This window comes from Podarcis gaigeae (assembly GCF_964106915.1).
Source record: "Podarcis gaigeae genome assembly, chromosome: 5".
Lineage (NCBI taxonomy): Eukaryota > Metazoa > Chordata > Lepidosauria > Squamata > Lacertidae > Podarcis > Podarcis gaigeae.
In genome coordinates this window covers 85818791-85833652 of record NC_139681.1, presented here as the reverse complement: position 1 = coordinate 85833652, position 14862 = coordinate 85818791, and the positions used below count along the sequence as shown (strand labels likewise).

At 43.2% G+C, this 14862-nt stretch overlaps 2 protein-coding genes across 12 annotated transcripts in view; one reads left to right on the top strand and one right to left on the bottom strand.

Annotated features, from left to right (window-relative positions):
- PRKCI (protein kinase C iota) overlaps window positions 1-657 on the bottom strand; it is a 32788-nt gene extending 32131 nt beyond the window's left edge. The window contains exon 1 of one of the 2 annotated variants that reach the window (XM_083739561.1): window positions 587-657. The gene's annotated coding sequence lies outside the window, so the exon portion shown is untranslated. Of the gene's footprint in view, window positions 1-187; window positions 286-586 lie in introns of those variants that run through there. The other variant, XM_083739560.1, reaches the window with a different exon arrangement.
- Window positions 411-14862, top strand: part of PHC3 (polyhomeotic homolog 3) — a 54717-nt gene continuing 40265 nt past the window's right edge. For 2 of the 10 annotated variants that reach the window (XR_014564312.1, XM_083739312.1), the window contains exons 1-6: window positions 2566-2773; window positions 6265-6415; window positions 6925-7083; window positions 8086-8163; window positions 9122-9247; window positions 12031-12129. Coding sequence is in view for 8 of the 10 variants with exons in the window: in XM_083739312.1 (XP_083595438.1) it covers window positions 6287-6415; window positions 6925-7083; window positions 8086-8163; window positions 9122-9247; window positions 12031-12129 (591 nt within the window). In the remaining 2 variants the exon portion in view is untranslated. Of the gene's footprint in view, window positions 624-2565; window positions 2774-6264; window positions 6416-6924; window positions 7084-8047; window positions 8164-9088; window positions 9248-12030; window positions 12130-14862 lie in introns of those variants that run through there. The other 8 variants (XR_014564313.1, XM_083739308.1, XM_083739311.1 and 5 more) reach the window with 7 other exon arrangements.

Below are 14862 nucleotides of genomic sequence, written 5' to 3'. Positions count from 1 at the left end.
TGCGGAAGGCAGAGGAAGAAATGAGGGGGAAGAGCGGGAGGAGGAGAAGAAAAAGAAGAAGAGGAGAGGAGGAGGAGGGAGCGAGCTGCGCGCACCCACCGCCGCCGCCTCACAACTCTTCCCTTTCCCGCCCGCCCCCAGTCAGCCAGCCGCCGCTCCCTCCCTCCCTCGAGCCGCTCCAACGTACGCTCGGCTCGAGCCGCCTCAGCGCGCGTGCGCGAGGGAGAAGGTTCCGTTCCTACTCCATCCTTCCCACCCTCCTCCCAGAACGCGCCGAGCTCCCCGAGCGGAAGCGACCCGAAGGAATTGTGGGATAAACTATTTCTCAAGGCTTATGGGGGGGTTGGGGGAGAGGGACGACGCCATCTCTTGCGCGCTAGGGGACACCCTGGATAGGTCTGTGCGTAAACGGATGCCATTCATTTTCAAAGGCTGAGAGACTGGGGACAGGCTCGTTGTCTGGCCTGGCCTCGACCCCGGCTTCTTTCGTGCCTAGCAAATGGGTTGTACCACCACGCAAGGGCATTGAATACTGGGCAAAAGGCAGGTAAACGCTGCTGAGTCGGACCTCAACTCCGACACTCGCCATATGAAAACAAAACTTCCGCAGAGCCTCGTTATAGGTTGGTACCGGTCATAGCATCCGGTGGACACTTCCGAGTGCTAGGGGTACCTCCGCCGCGGAGAATTTTGGGTAATGGAGTTTCCAAAGGCAGCTGGCGGGCAGCGCTGTACAAGGGCCAGGTGTTTTGTGGTGCCTGCGCGTTCTGACACTTGCCCCGATTTTACGGCTTGGAGGAGATTTATGACACTGCGATGCATGAGGATACCAAACAGGGTTATAAACATTTACAAGTATGTGCACAAACGCGCTTAGGCTTGTTTGAGGATTAGGGATTTGTCTTTACCTGGACTGGAAATGTCAGCAGTGCACCTTGGATGAATGAGAAACTGAACTATTAGAGCTCGTTTACAGTAGAAAGCTTTGAGCATTCAATCTTTGGACTTCCCTTTTTTGGATGAAAAAAATATATGCCAGCAAATGAGCCCCGTATTATTCCCACTTCAAATCACAAGAAGCAAAACAGTATTTAACAATGCACTCCTATTTTCCTGGTAGTAAGTCCCATTGAACATAGGGATTTACTCCTTTGACTGATTAATATTCTATGGCCTTTTAAATGTGTTTGTGGGAGGGGGGGTTATGGGTTTTTATTTTATGAATTTTGTGTTTTCATTTTATATTGTGGACATCCACGTGATCTTTGGATGAAAGGCGGTATAAAAATTTAATAAACAAATACAAATTAAAAAAATAGAAAACATGAAGTGAATTGCACTTGATAATCACACAAAAAGGAGCTTATGTTACATTGCTGCAAGTTGGGTGTAGACAACCTTTGGTCCTCCAGATGTTACTGAAGGGCAACTCCCATCAGCTCCAACACGCCAATGGCCAGGGATGATGGGAGTTTTAGTTCATCAACATCTGAAAGACCAAAGGCTTCCCACACCTGCTCAGCCTACCTTAGCTTGAGGACTTTTGCATGAACAGGTAGCACATTTGAGATCATTGACAACCCTTTTTTTAATACCTCAGCTGCTTTTGCAGCTAGCAGCGATCAAACTGCATACATTAAAAGCATCTGCTGCATTATAGACTTTTCAGTTAGCCCAACTAAACGTGTGCATAATTACAATTTGTCTATTATGAAAGTATTTCAATTAGTGCTTAGAATATATATATATGAACCACACTAGGCAGCCAGATGCCGCAAGGGAAACTCACAAGCAGGGGTACAAGGGCACACAGTTCGTTTCATTAGCCTGCTGCGAGTTTTAATATTATGTGTTCTCTTATGCATGTCTACTCAGAAGCAAATCCTATTTAGTGAGACTTTCACAGGAGGCAAGTATGTACAGGATTGCAGCCCTGTCTAAACGGGGGGAGCAAAAACCAGTGTGGTGTAGTGGTTAAGAGCGGTAGACTTGTAATCTGGGGAACCAGGTTCACTTCCCTGCTCCGCCACATGCAGCTGCTGGGTGACCATGGGCTGGTCACACTTCTCTGAAGTCTCTCAGCCCCGCTCACCTCACAGAGTGTTTGTTGTGGGGGAGGAAGGGAAAGGAGATTGTTAGCCGCTTTGAGACTCCTTCGGGTAGTGATAAAGCAGGATATCAAATCCAAACTCCTCCTCTTCTTCTCCTCAGTCCACAACCTCATACTAGTTTTTAAAAGCCTCTACCACTTCCCCTTGCACACTGCAACCCTGCACCCGCTTACCTGAAATCAATAGGACATACCTCCGAGTAGTCATGTACAGCGTTTGCTGTTAGACATCCCTTTCCCTAAGCTAAACAAAAAAACACACCTCCGAATGCTTTTGCCTCCCCGCAACCCGCACCGCCGCCTTACACAACTGTATACCCAGCATATGTCTACACAAAGAGGGTCGCGCTTCAAAAGCGACGGCCGGAGCGGCGCCGCAAGAACCCTCGCGCACCCCATTCCTACGCCGCGACCTTTTGGTGCGACCCGAGTCCGGCCTCCCGGCCGAGGGGCGCATGCGCGGTACCTCCCTGTGAGGGAGGCGAGAACATGGCGGAAGCGGTGTGAAGGGTCTGTACGCGAAGCGGGCGCGTCTTCTCGCGGGCGGGCGGCGCTGTGCGCGGGGAAAGGAGAGGCCTGCTGAGGGGCTGCTGCTGCTGCGCGGCGACTGCTGGCTCCGGGGCTCGCGGGTGGAGGCCGCAGCCTCCCCTTGGGCTTTGTCAGGTAGGGAATGGGGAAGGTCCTGGGCCCAGACACCGGTTTCTCCTGGCGCTGGCAGCGAAGACCGAGGGCTGCCTCGACTGGACGACCCCTGGAGTGCCCTGGCCCAGCCTAAGGACGGGAGGGGAGCGGGAGGCCGGGCCCTGCTGACTGGCTGGAAGCTGGTGCTCCCTTCAGTTCTATATCCATCCTTCTGTATATCTATCCGTGTCTACGCATTTTCCTGCGGCGTCTGTTAGTGGTTAGAGCAGAGAGGCTTCTCCCTCTGCAAAATGGATGAAAAACTCTTGGCAGGTGGAAATCCAACAGGTGCGGATTGCACCAAGCTCGGCCCCTCTTGCTCTGGGGAAAAGCTGGCGCTGTTGGAATAGCTCAGTCGGTAGAACATCAGGGTCTTGGGTTCGAGTCCCACTTTGTGGAAAATATTCTTGCATTGCAGGAGGTTGGACTAGGTATCGGGGTCCCTTCCAGCTCTGTGTTTCTGCAGGCTGTGCGTTTTTATTTATTTAAATTATTCAGGTCCCACCCCCAATCATCCCAAGCGACACGCGGGAGGTGCTGGTGTCGTGACGGAGCTACGAAACAGGAAGTCTCTTAAGTTGACTCTTGCCTTTTCCATGAACTCGCAGTAGGTCGCCTTTGGGAAGCCGCTCTTATCTGGGCCACCCCACCTGCTATGTGGGGGTATAATAATACTGACAGCGTTTGGGGTTTTTTTTGCATGGGTTAGCACTTAATTATGCACGTGGAGTGCTTTGAACACTTGAAAGTGCTATCCAAATGTTAAGTTTTGTTATGTTAAATAAGATAAAACCGTATTTGGAAAATAATAAAACAAATATGCATCAAAAAGTTTAATTCACCATTAAACATAATTATTGCTGTGTACAAACAAGCAGCAGCCAAATTCCACTAGGATGCAAGTTTTGCATCCCCTCCAGAATGAGAAGAGAGCGGCTTTTGACTTTGCTAGGGAGACCATTCCGCAGCCTTGAGACAATTGCAGAAAAAATGGTCCCACTCTTTGAAGGTGATGTTTTCATCTTGTATACAATATGTCTTGCATTCCCATATTTATCAGAAGGTATGCTACAGACCTCCTGAGCCAACTGTAGCTTCTGAGTCAGCTTTAACCCTAACCCACATAAAACAAAATTGTGGAACAGTGCTCTGAAAACAAGTCAGAGCCTGATAATACACTTTTGTGTCCTGATCCAAAGGTACCCCTCTGGTCGGTTGGAGAGATTACCAGCCCATCTATCACAGGCATAACACATCCCTTTTTAGAGCAGTAAGATTACCCAGAAGCATCACTTCCATCTTAATCTGGATTCAGCATCAGCTTGTTTAGCCTCATTCACTCAGTTACAATCTTTGGTTATAGAGTCTCTGGAAAAACAAATGCACAAAACTCAGGTTCAAAAGGCCACAGTGTATTGCCCATCCTTCCTCAAAGGGCAGTCCTGAGATGAACACCTTTCTGATCTCTTTGGGAAGAAGGACAAATTTATAAACAACCTTGGACCAGTGTTTCCATATATGCTAATGCTTAATGCAAGAAGATAATGTATAGTTTTTTTTAAATGAGCAGACTGGTAGTTGCTGGTGTGTAGAGAGTAATATATAATGTATATGTTTGTAACTAGTAAGAAACAGCTTTCTTGGCTTAGTAGTATAAAATTTGAAATGTTAATAAAAGTGTAGGAATTCTGTAGTTTTCTGTATACAGGACTTAGATAAGCATAAGATACCAAAGAGGTGCAAACTGGAAAATTGTGTTTTCTAGACAGAGTCGGAATTTATAAATTGGAAATCGGAATTTTCAGCTATATTTAATAGACTATGCTAGCCAGCAGGTCCCATCAAAGTGATTGGCTCGTGCTGCTTGGTATCCTTTTATGAACAGTTAGGGTTGCTGCTCGTGTTATACCTCTTACTTTTCAAGTCTATACTTAAATCTGTAGTGTGAATACATCAGACAGGTAGTTTAGAATACACGTATGATACAGGCACATCTGTCAGCTTGGATTAACTGGAGCTCCTGGTTGGGTGTACATTCTGAGATGTATCTGAGTTACTCGCTGAGTTATGTGTTAAATGATCTATATTCTTTCACATGGTGTATTGCACAGGTGTGCCAGCACCTAAGGCACTCTTGCACTCATGCAGCACACAGACATACTTGCCACACATTCACCACTAACAGCATTCACCATATATGCAAGTACACAGTACTGTCCATTTCACGGCACACTACACTCTCTCTCTCTCTCTCTCTCTCTCTCACACACACACACACACACACACGCACACACTCATCCCCATCATAGTGCTAGACTGAAAGGAGAAATTTAAATGTCTCCTCTAAATCCAGCACTACAGTGGGGTGATTCATCCAGCATATGCAAGTTAATAGCAGTATCTGCTTTATCATATTTCCCCCTCTAAGGCAATATGATTTTTAAAAGGTCAATCCATATCAAAGAGTGTATTGCATTAACCAAAGGCCATAACAATTTCATTATAGTTTGCCAAACTGCAAATCATAACATACAGCATACAACAGCAATGCATCAGTGATTTAAAGAAAGGGAGTAAGAATTCTTAAGTATCATCTGCTAGCTCATACTAAGTTTAACTTCCATTACACATCTGAATCTCCAGTGCAACTTATTGCAATATTGTCTACCTCTCTTTTTCCAATCTTTCTGTCAGCCAGAGCAGAAAGCGCCTCTTTATGTGTCACAGATCTGTTAGCATCATACAAAAGAAAGCAAACCATTTCTGCCATAGTAAGGTTTCAGGAATTGATATCTTGGATCCCGATATAAAGGGCAGATTAACAACCTTATTGTAGTGGCTATCCAAGACTGCTGTGAGCATCACTTCATATCGGGGCTCCATAAAGGCATTTCTTAAGACAGCAGGCATGAATTTGGTCAAATAAAATGCTCTTAAATGCTCCATCTTCAGAAATTGGAACCATGGCAAGAATCTAGAATTCCCAATCAAGTGCAAATCCCTTCTGGATTTTTTAAAAAAGGTTTTGAGGTAGTCTAGGCTCAGAAGAACTGGAATAGTTCTTTATTTGTTACTTTTTGGGTGTACAGTGCAAATTAATAGGGCAACTTGACTTTGTTTCTTTAATATTATGACTCTGAAATAAACTTACTCAGTAATTACTAGTTTGAATAGCTTACTCTGGTAACACCCTCTCTCAGTCTTCAAAGGGGTGTGATTTCCTTCCTGAGGTAATAGCCACAGCAGTCTTTTGAGGCAAGCCATTTTCTTGTTCTGCAAATGCAGAGCTGCAAGTGAGCGATTGTAACTTGCATTCTTGGATGGCCCACGATTTGAACTTGCATTTCCCAGGGCAATGCCCAGCACACTTTCTTATTCGAATCACAGCAGCTTCTATGTTCCTCTCTGGTTTCCAAACACTAGGATGTTGCTTACCTTGAGCCGTTGGTTCTTCTTTTGTTTTCCCTTACCAGGTGGAAGAATAATTTCACAGCTATGGAGAATGAACCGAGCACAACAACATGTTCTACATGCACAACCACTATCACCACCACATCCTCCCCTTCCCGTACTCAGCCACCTCAGATATCTGTCTATAGTGGTGCAGATCGACATGCTGTGCAGGTATTTTGTAGTTGACAATAATAATAAAAAAATACGGATGATTCAAAAGCACCGACAAGCAATGGTAATTTCTGTATATCTGGTGGGGAACTGGATCTGGCTGGCAATCCAGATCTTCATTTCTCCAAGCTGTTGCAGATTTGACAGGTGGGCGAGACCTCATATGATGGTTTTGCCCCACACTTGTAGAGTCCCTTTCAATGTGGTCCATGAGATGGTGCTTTGAAAGGGGCTTCCAGAAGCTGACAGTCAACTAAGCCTCTTTCAAAGTGGGGGGGGGGCAGGGAGTGAAGGAGGGGAGAAGAAATCTGCTTTTTCGGTAACATCCATAAAGCAATTTATAGCAGTTGTAGTGTATTACTGGTTACTGTTGAGTTGATATATGCTAATTTTAAATGCATCCTGTATATCTGACCAGCCACAGGACAGGTTCTTGAATGGTTTAATGTGCTATCATCAGCACGTTTTCTATTTCTGTCCCAGTGATGATGTTACTTTAAAATCCACAGGTTATTCAGCAGGCCTTGCATCGTCCGCCAAGTTCAGCAGCGCAGTATCTTCAGCAGATGTATGCAGCTCAGCAGCAGCATCTCATGTTACAAACAGCTGCTTTGCAACAACAGCATTTAAGTAGCACCCAGTTCCAGAGCCTGGCCAGTGTCCCACAGGTGAGATTGAAACAGAAAATACAGCAACCATCTGGGAATTAAGCTTAAAGTGCCACAAAATGCCTTATCAGAATATTGCTTTCGTCTTAATGACAGTTTTTGACAAATTTTCTTTTTACCCCAGGTTTTTTAATCATCAGTGAAAGCTTCAGTTCACAATTTTACCTGGCAGGATGAGGGTCAGCTAGGGAAAAGGGACAGTGTTCTCTCCTTCTAGATCATCTAGACTTTTCAACTTTGCAATTTTATGTTGTAAAGAGGGTATCTGGAACAGAAGACTGAGCTAGTTCAGCAGCTACTTCAAAATAATCAAATTAATATTTGCAAAATCATTTTAACTATGTGACTGGTCAGTTTTTAATCAGAGATGTATATTTAACGCGCCAGTTTTAGCCTTATATCACATTCTTGGTTGTGGCATTCCCATGAATCATGGGTCTCTAACCTTTCTGGGCCTTTGTGAGCATTTGGAAGTGTTGTTGCTCCTCCCACAAAATGGCTGCCATGGGGCGCAGCCCTGCACAAAATTGTAAGAGTTATCAAATTGTGTAATTGGAAGAGGCCACGAGGGTCATCTAGTCCAAACCCTTGCAGTGCAGGAATCTTTTGCCCGACTTGAGACTCAAGCCTACAACCCTGAAATTAAGTGTCTCGTGCTCTTGAAGTTTGATCTAATAACAACAACTAGATCCTCTTTTGAATTTGTGTGACTTTTAAATAGGACCTGCCCCATCATCAAACTAAACCTTTTATTGGGGTCTCTAGACAGCACAGTGAAAATAACAGATCCGGCACTTGGCAGCCTCTTTAAAAGTAGAGAGTTGGCCGCAGGGTTAACAAGACTGTGGGCCACAGAGAAAACCATTGTGGGTTTCATGTGGGCATTGGACTTCCTAGCAAATGCCATTGAGCCTAGATGTTCAATTTATCATATTCAACATTATTTAAATACTTTTTATTGCAGTGTAAATGACACATTTGACAGATGTGCTTGCTATTTAGGCAAACCTGTCAGGTGGGAGGCAGTGCGCATCCCCCAATGGCAGTGTCACTCAGCAGTCAAGTATGTCGGAGACATCGGTAAGTAGCGAAACAAAGTGCTTTATTTTAACCCAGCTTAAGTTACCATGTCGGTTCTCGGAAAGTTAGGAATGCAGCTGTGTGATCACATTTACATGCAAATAGCAGGAGGAGCAGAAGCTTCAATTTTAAAAATTGTCCGCAACAGAATCTCAGAGCGTTAATAGTTTGAAAAACAATAACAGACACATAAATATAAATTTGCCATTGAAGAAGCTCTATGGTGAACCCCTGACATTGTGTTTTGCAAGAATAACTTAATGTTCATGGATTGTACTTGTGTGGATTTTTCCAGATCTCTTAAAACAGGAAATTTTTGCAGAATACCAATTAGAGGCTTAATCAATGATAATGTTTGAGCATAAGTGTCCATGACTTTTACAGGTGGATAACATCAGTTACTAATAACACGTTGAGTTTAGTCTGGGCTAAATGAAGCCTTATTCTGGACATTTTAATTGCAATTTGGAAAAAGTAAAATGGCAAATCTAAGAAGGCAGATCTTCTGCAATGTGGCTGAACATTTTATTGCAATCATAATTTTAAACTGTAGTATAAAAATGAAACACCTCCTTATGATCAAGTATATCAGATGACAAATGCAAGATCTGCTGTATCAGAATTGGTGGCTGTTTAAGTTACATATTTAAACTTAAATATTTTTCTTAATAAATTAAAAATTTATTGCTTTGCGCAAAGATCTTCCTGATGAACAAACAGGTGCTTAAGGATGCAACTTTGACAGATGACATAATTTTTTTTTACAAACCTAGATTCTGTGGCTCAGAGTACAACTGCAAGTCCAATATATTGCCTGGCAACCCTGGGCATGTTTACTTGGAAGCAAGTTCTGCTGTTTTCTGTGGGGCTCTTTTGAAATTGTGGAATGAAGGTAGTTAATAAAACAATATTTTTGCTTCCATAGATTAATCTTTCTCCTTCTCCTACACCCGCGCAGCTAATAAGCCGTTCACAGACCTCCAACAGTAGTAGCAGCAGTCTTACCCAACAGACCATGCTTCTGGGGAGCACCTCTCCTACTTTGACTGCAAGCCAGGCTCAGATGTACCTCCGAGCCCAAATGGTAAGTCTTGCTAGTTTATATTTTATTATTATTTTTTGAATGGTTGCTAAGGCTTAGTTGTTCTTTTCTGTTTCGTGGCTAATGGTTCCTTGTCCCTTCTGAGTTTCCAACAGTGACTGTAATTTAGCAGTTACGTTTTGTAATTGCATCTTGTTTAAATATCACAAGGCCACAAAGGAGCAGAATCCTGCTGAAATCTCAAGAACATTTCTGTGGGTACCGGATAATTGGTGGTTTTGACATAACAGCCCTGCATGCATTTCCTCAAAAAGGATATTGTAGAGTTAGAAAAGGTTCAGAAAAGGGCAGCCAAAATGATCAAGTGGGGGAAGCAACTCCCCTATGAAGAAAGGTTGCAGTGTTGGGATATTTAAGTTTAGAGAAAAGACAAGTGAGAGGTGACATGATGGAGTTATAAAATTATTCATGGTGCAGAGAAAGTGGGTACAGAATTTTTCCCCTCCCTCTTCCCCTAACACGAGAATTCATGTTACAGGTAGGTTGGTCTGCCGTAGTCGAAACAAAATAAAAAAATTCCTTCCAGTAGCACCTTAGAGACCAACTAAGTTTGTTATTGGTATAAGCTTTCATGTGCATGCAGACTTCTTCAGATACTAGAATTCATGGACATCCAATGAAGCTTAGTGTTGGAAGGTTCAGGAGAGATAAAAGAAAATACTTGTTCATGTGACACATAGTTAAACTGTAGAACTCGCTCCCACAGGTAGGCAGTGATGACCTCCAACGTAAAAGAGGATTCGACAAATTCATGGAGGGAGAGGGCAATCAGTGGTTACTAGCTAAGATGGCTATTCTCTGCTGCCACAGTTGGAGGCAGCAGTGCTGGAACCAGTACTAGTAGCTGGAAACAGCAGGAGGGGAGAGTGTCCTTGTGCTTGAATCCTTCTAGTGGGTTTCTCACAGGCTTCTGGTTGGCCTCTGTGAAAAGCTGGACTAGATGAGCCATTGGCTTCATCCAGGACGCTCTTCTTATGTTCTTAGATATTCTTAAAGTAGAAGAATGGGCCTTTTAAATTACTCCCTCTGCGTGCAAAGGGTTTATAGTAGGGCGTTTTCAGGACGGACACAAGTGAGATATAGTGTTTATAGTAGGGCGTTTTCAGGACGGACACAAGTGAGAGTCACTTAGCCTTGCCAGCAGTTTTGGTTTTTTTAGCTGCTCTTCCTCTGTAGCTTGGTGAACATCTGGTGTAGGGTAACCCAACAAACGATGGTTAAGCCAATCCATAGTTAAGACAGCAAGCCCCGCTTGTCAAGGAAAAATTGGGGATCCCGTTTGTTCCTTTGCAGCTATGTTGCTGCTTACCCCACACTTGATTCCACATGTGATGTGAGCTGTGTGGCAGATGGAAATGGCTTGGGGAAATAGCCTCATGAGCCATATTGGGGCTTGTGCTGGGCCATATGTTCTGCACCCCTGTTCTATATAGAAGAAAGTGCCATAGAACAGTTGGAGTATATTAAGGGAAGAACTTTTGCCTAGCCCTCCACATTGTTGCATGGGCAGGAATACCCCTGATCCACTTCCTCTGTATAACTTTTTCTTAGATACTAAATGGAGTAAGCTGTTTCTTAAGTAGCATCAGGCCAGGATGTTCATCCACTAGGGCCGGTTCCATGATTGTTTATCTTTAAACCCGGTTGCTTATGAGTGAAAGACTTTTATGAGTATGAATTGGAAACCTTTGAAAATGATGTGTAAAATCATTGGCAAAGAACTGTTTTAAAAAAAGTTTGTGCTGTTGAGCCTTTTTGATTTCTTCTTCTGATGATTCTCTTTGAGAATGATTTTAAGCATTAACGGGGGGAAATAAGCTGTTCTGTTTTTGTTAAATCAATCTCTCTGATCCAGTTTGTTGTGGGGCATGACTAGAATAATTCATTTGAAGGAACAAAGAGTTGGCAAAGATGATCTGTGGGGTCAGCAAGTGTTTTGTTTTTTGTTTGCTTGTTTTGTTAGGGGATTATCTGGTTCAGGCCTGTAATTAAAATAACTGTGCTACTTTTCTTGCTAGACTTAGGATAGTGGGAAATATTTCTGAAGGGAGCACACCATCTCTTGCTGTAGACATCCCCGAGTTTGTGTTTTTTCACCTGTGGGATTTTAGAGATGTTGACTGCAGCTCCTCACCAGTCATGTCTCAGATGTATCTGGAGAAGCAGCTCCAATGGCCCGGTTTACAGTTCCTTCTGTCATCCTCTGGTCATGGCTTTTGTGGACTTGTTGCACGTGCTTCTTCCATTCCCAGTCAAGCCTGCTGATTCCTAATGTGCCATCCCTTGAAAAAGCTTTGTGAACTCACTGGCCTCTCTGCCTCTCCTTGGAATTGGATATCACTTTGCAACTCCACATAAATAAATTAATGTGGGGATCTGCTGGTTCTGCATTTCTCCCTCATTTTGGAGAGTGTGAGCAAATCAGTTGTTTGCCTCCCTTTCCTCTCTGTGTTCCGATGCAAAGAGCAGCTTCTGAGGAAGGAGGGATTTTCATCAGGAGCATCGCAGGGGAGTCGGAAGGGTTAAAACTCTTCCTTTCCACTCCCTGCAGTCCTGGTGCTGTTCTCTGCTTTACCCCTCGTGTGGCTGAGCTACTTGGTAAAAGGCTAGAAAGCTGCATTATTCTGGAATACTGCAGCAAATCTTTGCAGCTTTAAAAAAAAACAAAAACTGAGAGAATTTTCTATCTAAGCTTTTGTTTGTTTGTTTGTGTGTATTCATGGTACAGTGTGTGTCTCAATTTTCTTTTTTGCTACCTTCCACAGCTGATTTTTACACCTGCTACCACTGTGGCGGCTGTCCAGTCTGACATTCCTGTTGTGTCGTCGTCCTCTTCGTTTCCCTGTCAGTCTGCAGCTACTCAGGTGAGCTCACGTGGGTTGTGTGAGCGTGTGTGTGTGTGTGTGTATCCATTTCCAGATCCATTGTGAGTGGTTGGCATGCTGTTCTACTCTTTGTATCTAATGCTGCATTATTTATATGCTGCTTTTCAAGCGGACCTTGCAAAGGGGTTTATATAAAAGTATTAAAACTGTAAGATAAATAAAATTTAAAAACAACAACAGCAAAGACAAGCTATGGGGTGGGGGGGTGTAGAAACCTGTGAATGCTAGATCCCATTTACCTTCAGGGCAAGGTGCTTCTTGAGTTTCTCTGTACAGTGGTACCTCGGGTTACATATGCTTCAGGTTACAGACGCTTCAGGGTACAGACTCCGCTAGCCCAGAAATAGTACCTCGGGTTAAGAACTTTGCTTCAGGATGAGAACAGAAATCGTGCAGCAGCGGCGCGGCGGCAGCAGGAGGCCCCATTAGCCAAAGTGGTGCTTCAGGTTAAGAACAGTTTCAGGTTAAGTACGGACCTCCAGAACGAATTAAGTACTTAACCCGAGGTACCACTGTAGTGGTAGTTGGGAGTGGGAGAGGTCTCCCCAGCTGAAACACCGAGAGCTGGATGATGGCAATTCTCCAGGGTGTTCCATCTTTCTCCTCCTCACAGAGCAAGATGACTGTTGAACCACAGCCACTATAGGGCCACTCATTCAACTGTTATCTATATCTTTACCTTAAAACTTTGAACTGCTACAGCGACATTAGTATTTTGCCATATTACATGGCCAGTCTATGTTAGCAGTAACGTATTCTTGATCCCAAGAAGCATGTATCTAAAACATGTGTCGCTTAAATTTCAATGACCTCTTACCCTCTTTAACCTGTTAGAAAAAAGTTGTACTGTAGGTTGGTACATTTTGATACATTTTCCCAAAGAGGCAGATGTAGATGCTTTTTTAAGATGACAGTGCAGAATGACTTTAAACCTAATGGCTAAGTAATATTGCAGTAATGATGAAGCCCTTTGCTCCCAGAATTGATGTACAAGATCAGACTTAATCAGTGCATATTAATGCCAAAGAGCCTTTGAAAGAAATAAAGCATTCACTATGAAGAATAATAAAGTTTTATAAGCTTTTAACATGGCAATTCCGTATGTCGGCTCAAATTGATAACTGAATTTATTTCTGCATAAACGATGATCCTAAACACACTTACTTGAAACTGAGGGTCACAGTTAATGCTAATCCTACTTAGAGTAGATCCACTGAAAATAATGTAGATGGCTAACTTAGGTCCATTAATTGCAATGGGTTTGCTCTGAATATAGCTTAGTTGGATACAGCCATGAGTTCCGCTGCAGTTAATGGGCCTCATGTCACACACACTCACATATACAGTGCTTTTTTCTGGCGGGATGCAGGGGTACGTATACCCCTAAACATTTTATGAATCTTTGCACTTTTGTCCATTTACTGTATTCACTTCCCCCGATTTGAACTATAGAATGGTCATTTTCTTGAGTCAAAATGAAAGTACCCCTAAACATTTTTTTAGAAAAAAAGCACTGTGTATGTATACAGTGGTACCTCGTGTTGCGTAACCTCCAGGTTACGGAATCTTCGGATTATGACTGCGGCAAACCCAAAAGTGTATACTTCCGGGTTTCGCCACGTGCGCAGAAGTGCTCTGCACACATGCACAGAAGCAGTGCCTCTAGTTACAGATTTTTCAGGGTGTGCATGGCACACCGAAATGAATTAAATCCGTAATCAGAGGTACCATTGTATATGTGTGTGTGTGTGTGTGTGTGTGTGTGTGTGTGTGAAAAAATATAAAATATGAAAAAAATCTGTCAACAGAAATACTGTAGTACAAAAAGAACCATGTGCAATCAGTAAAGTATTATTTCTACACCTTCTCTAATTTCCCTTTGAGCAGATCAGAGTGGTGTTAAAAGGACAATGAAACAAATGTGTAGTCTAACAAGGTTGCACATTCAGGCTTGGGAGCAGTGGCAGAGACATTGGGAGTGGAATGTGCAGAGTTTGGGTAATAGAAGCATGAAGGCATCTGCATCAGATACTGTTATGTGTAGAAATCTCACACGATTCGCAGCCTTGGTGAATCCCATTCCAAAGACAGATGTCAAGTTTACATTTTACTGTAAGTCCTGCATGTAAGTCCTGAGTCGTCTGATCATTCTTGCAGTTAAAATGCCTCTTTTTCTTCCATGTTTATATAAGCAGGGTTATAGGTTCAGCAGAATCAGTTACAATAGCTTTTGAAAATAGGGCTTTTGTAGCCTGTGAGTGACTGCCAGTTTTACAAAAAGCTACATCTTTAGAAATAGCAGGGGTGTGGGAGAAGCTTTGCAGATTCAGAATATATAAATCAGTGATCCTTTTGTGGATCAAAATATTTACCCTCCTATCTTTGCTTAACTAGTCAATACCAATGTGAAATTATGGATAGTGTAGTTGGAGAAACTGAACACTGCTAAATCAAAACCCAATCAATTTTCTTCATCTTACTAACAAAGCTATTAAACTTCATGGGTTTTGCTTGACAGAAAGTGGAATCCTGAAGTACACGGAGTACTGTTTAGCAACATAAACCTTTTCACCTAACTTTAAATGCTTTGCGACGTCTGTCGAAGGGGAAGGGAAAGAAGAGGGAAAGAATCTGTGGTCAGTCTTGAATCCAGAAAGAATCTCCCTAATAGTAAAAAACAGATGTCAAAAGGCAAAACCACCCAAATGGTCT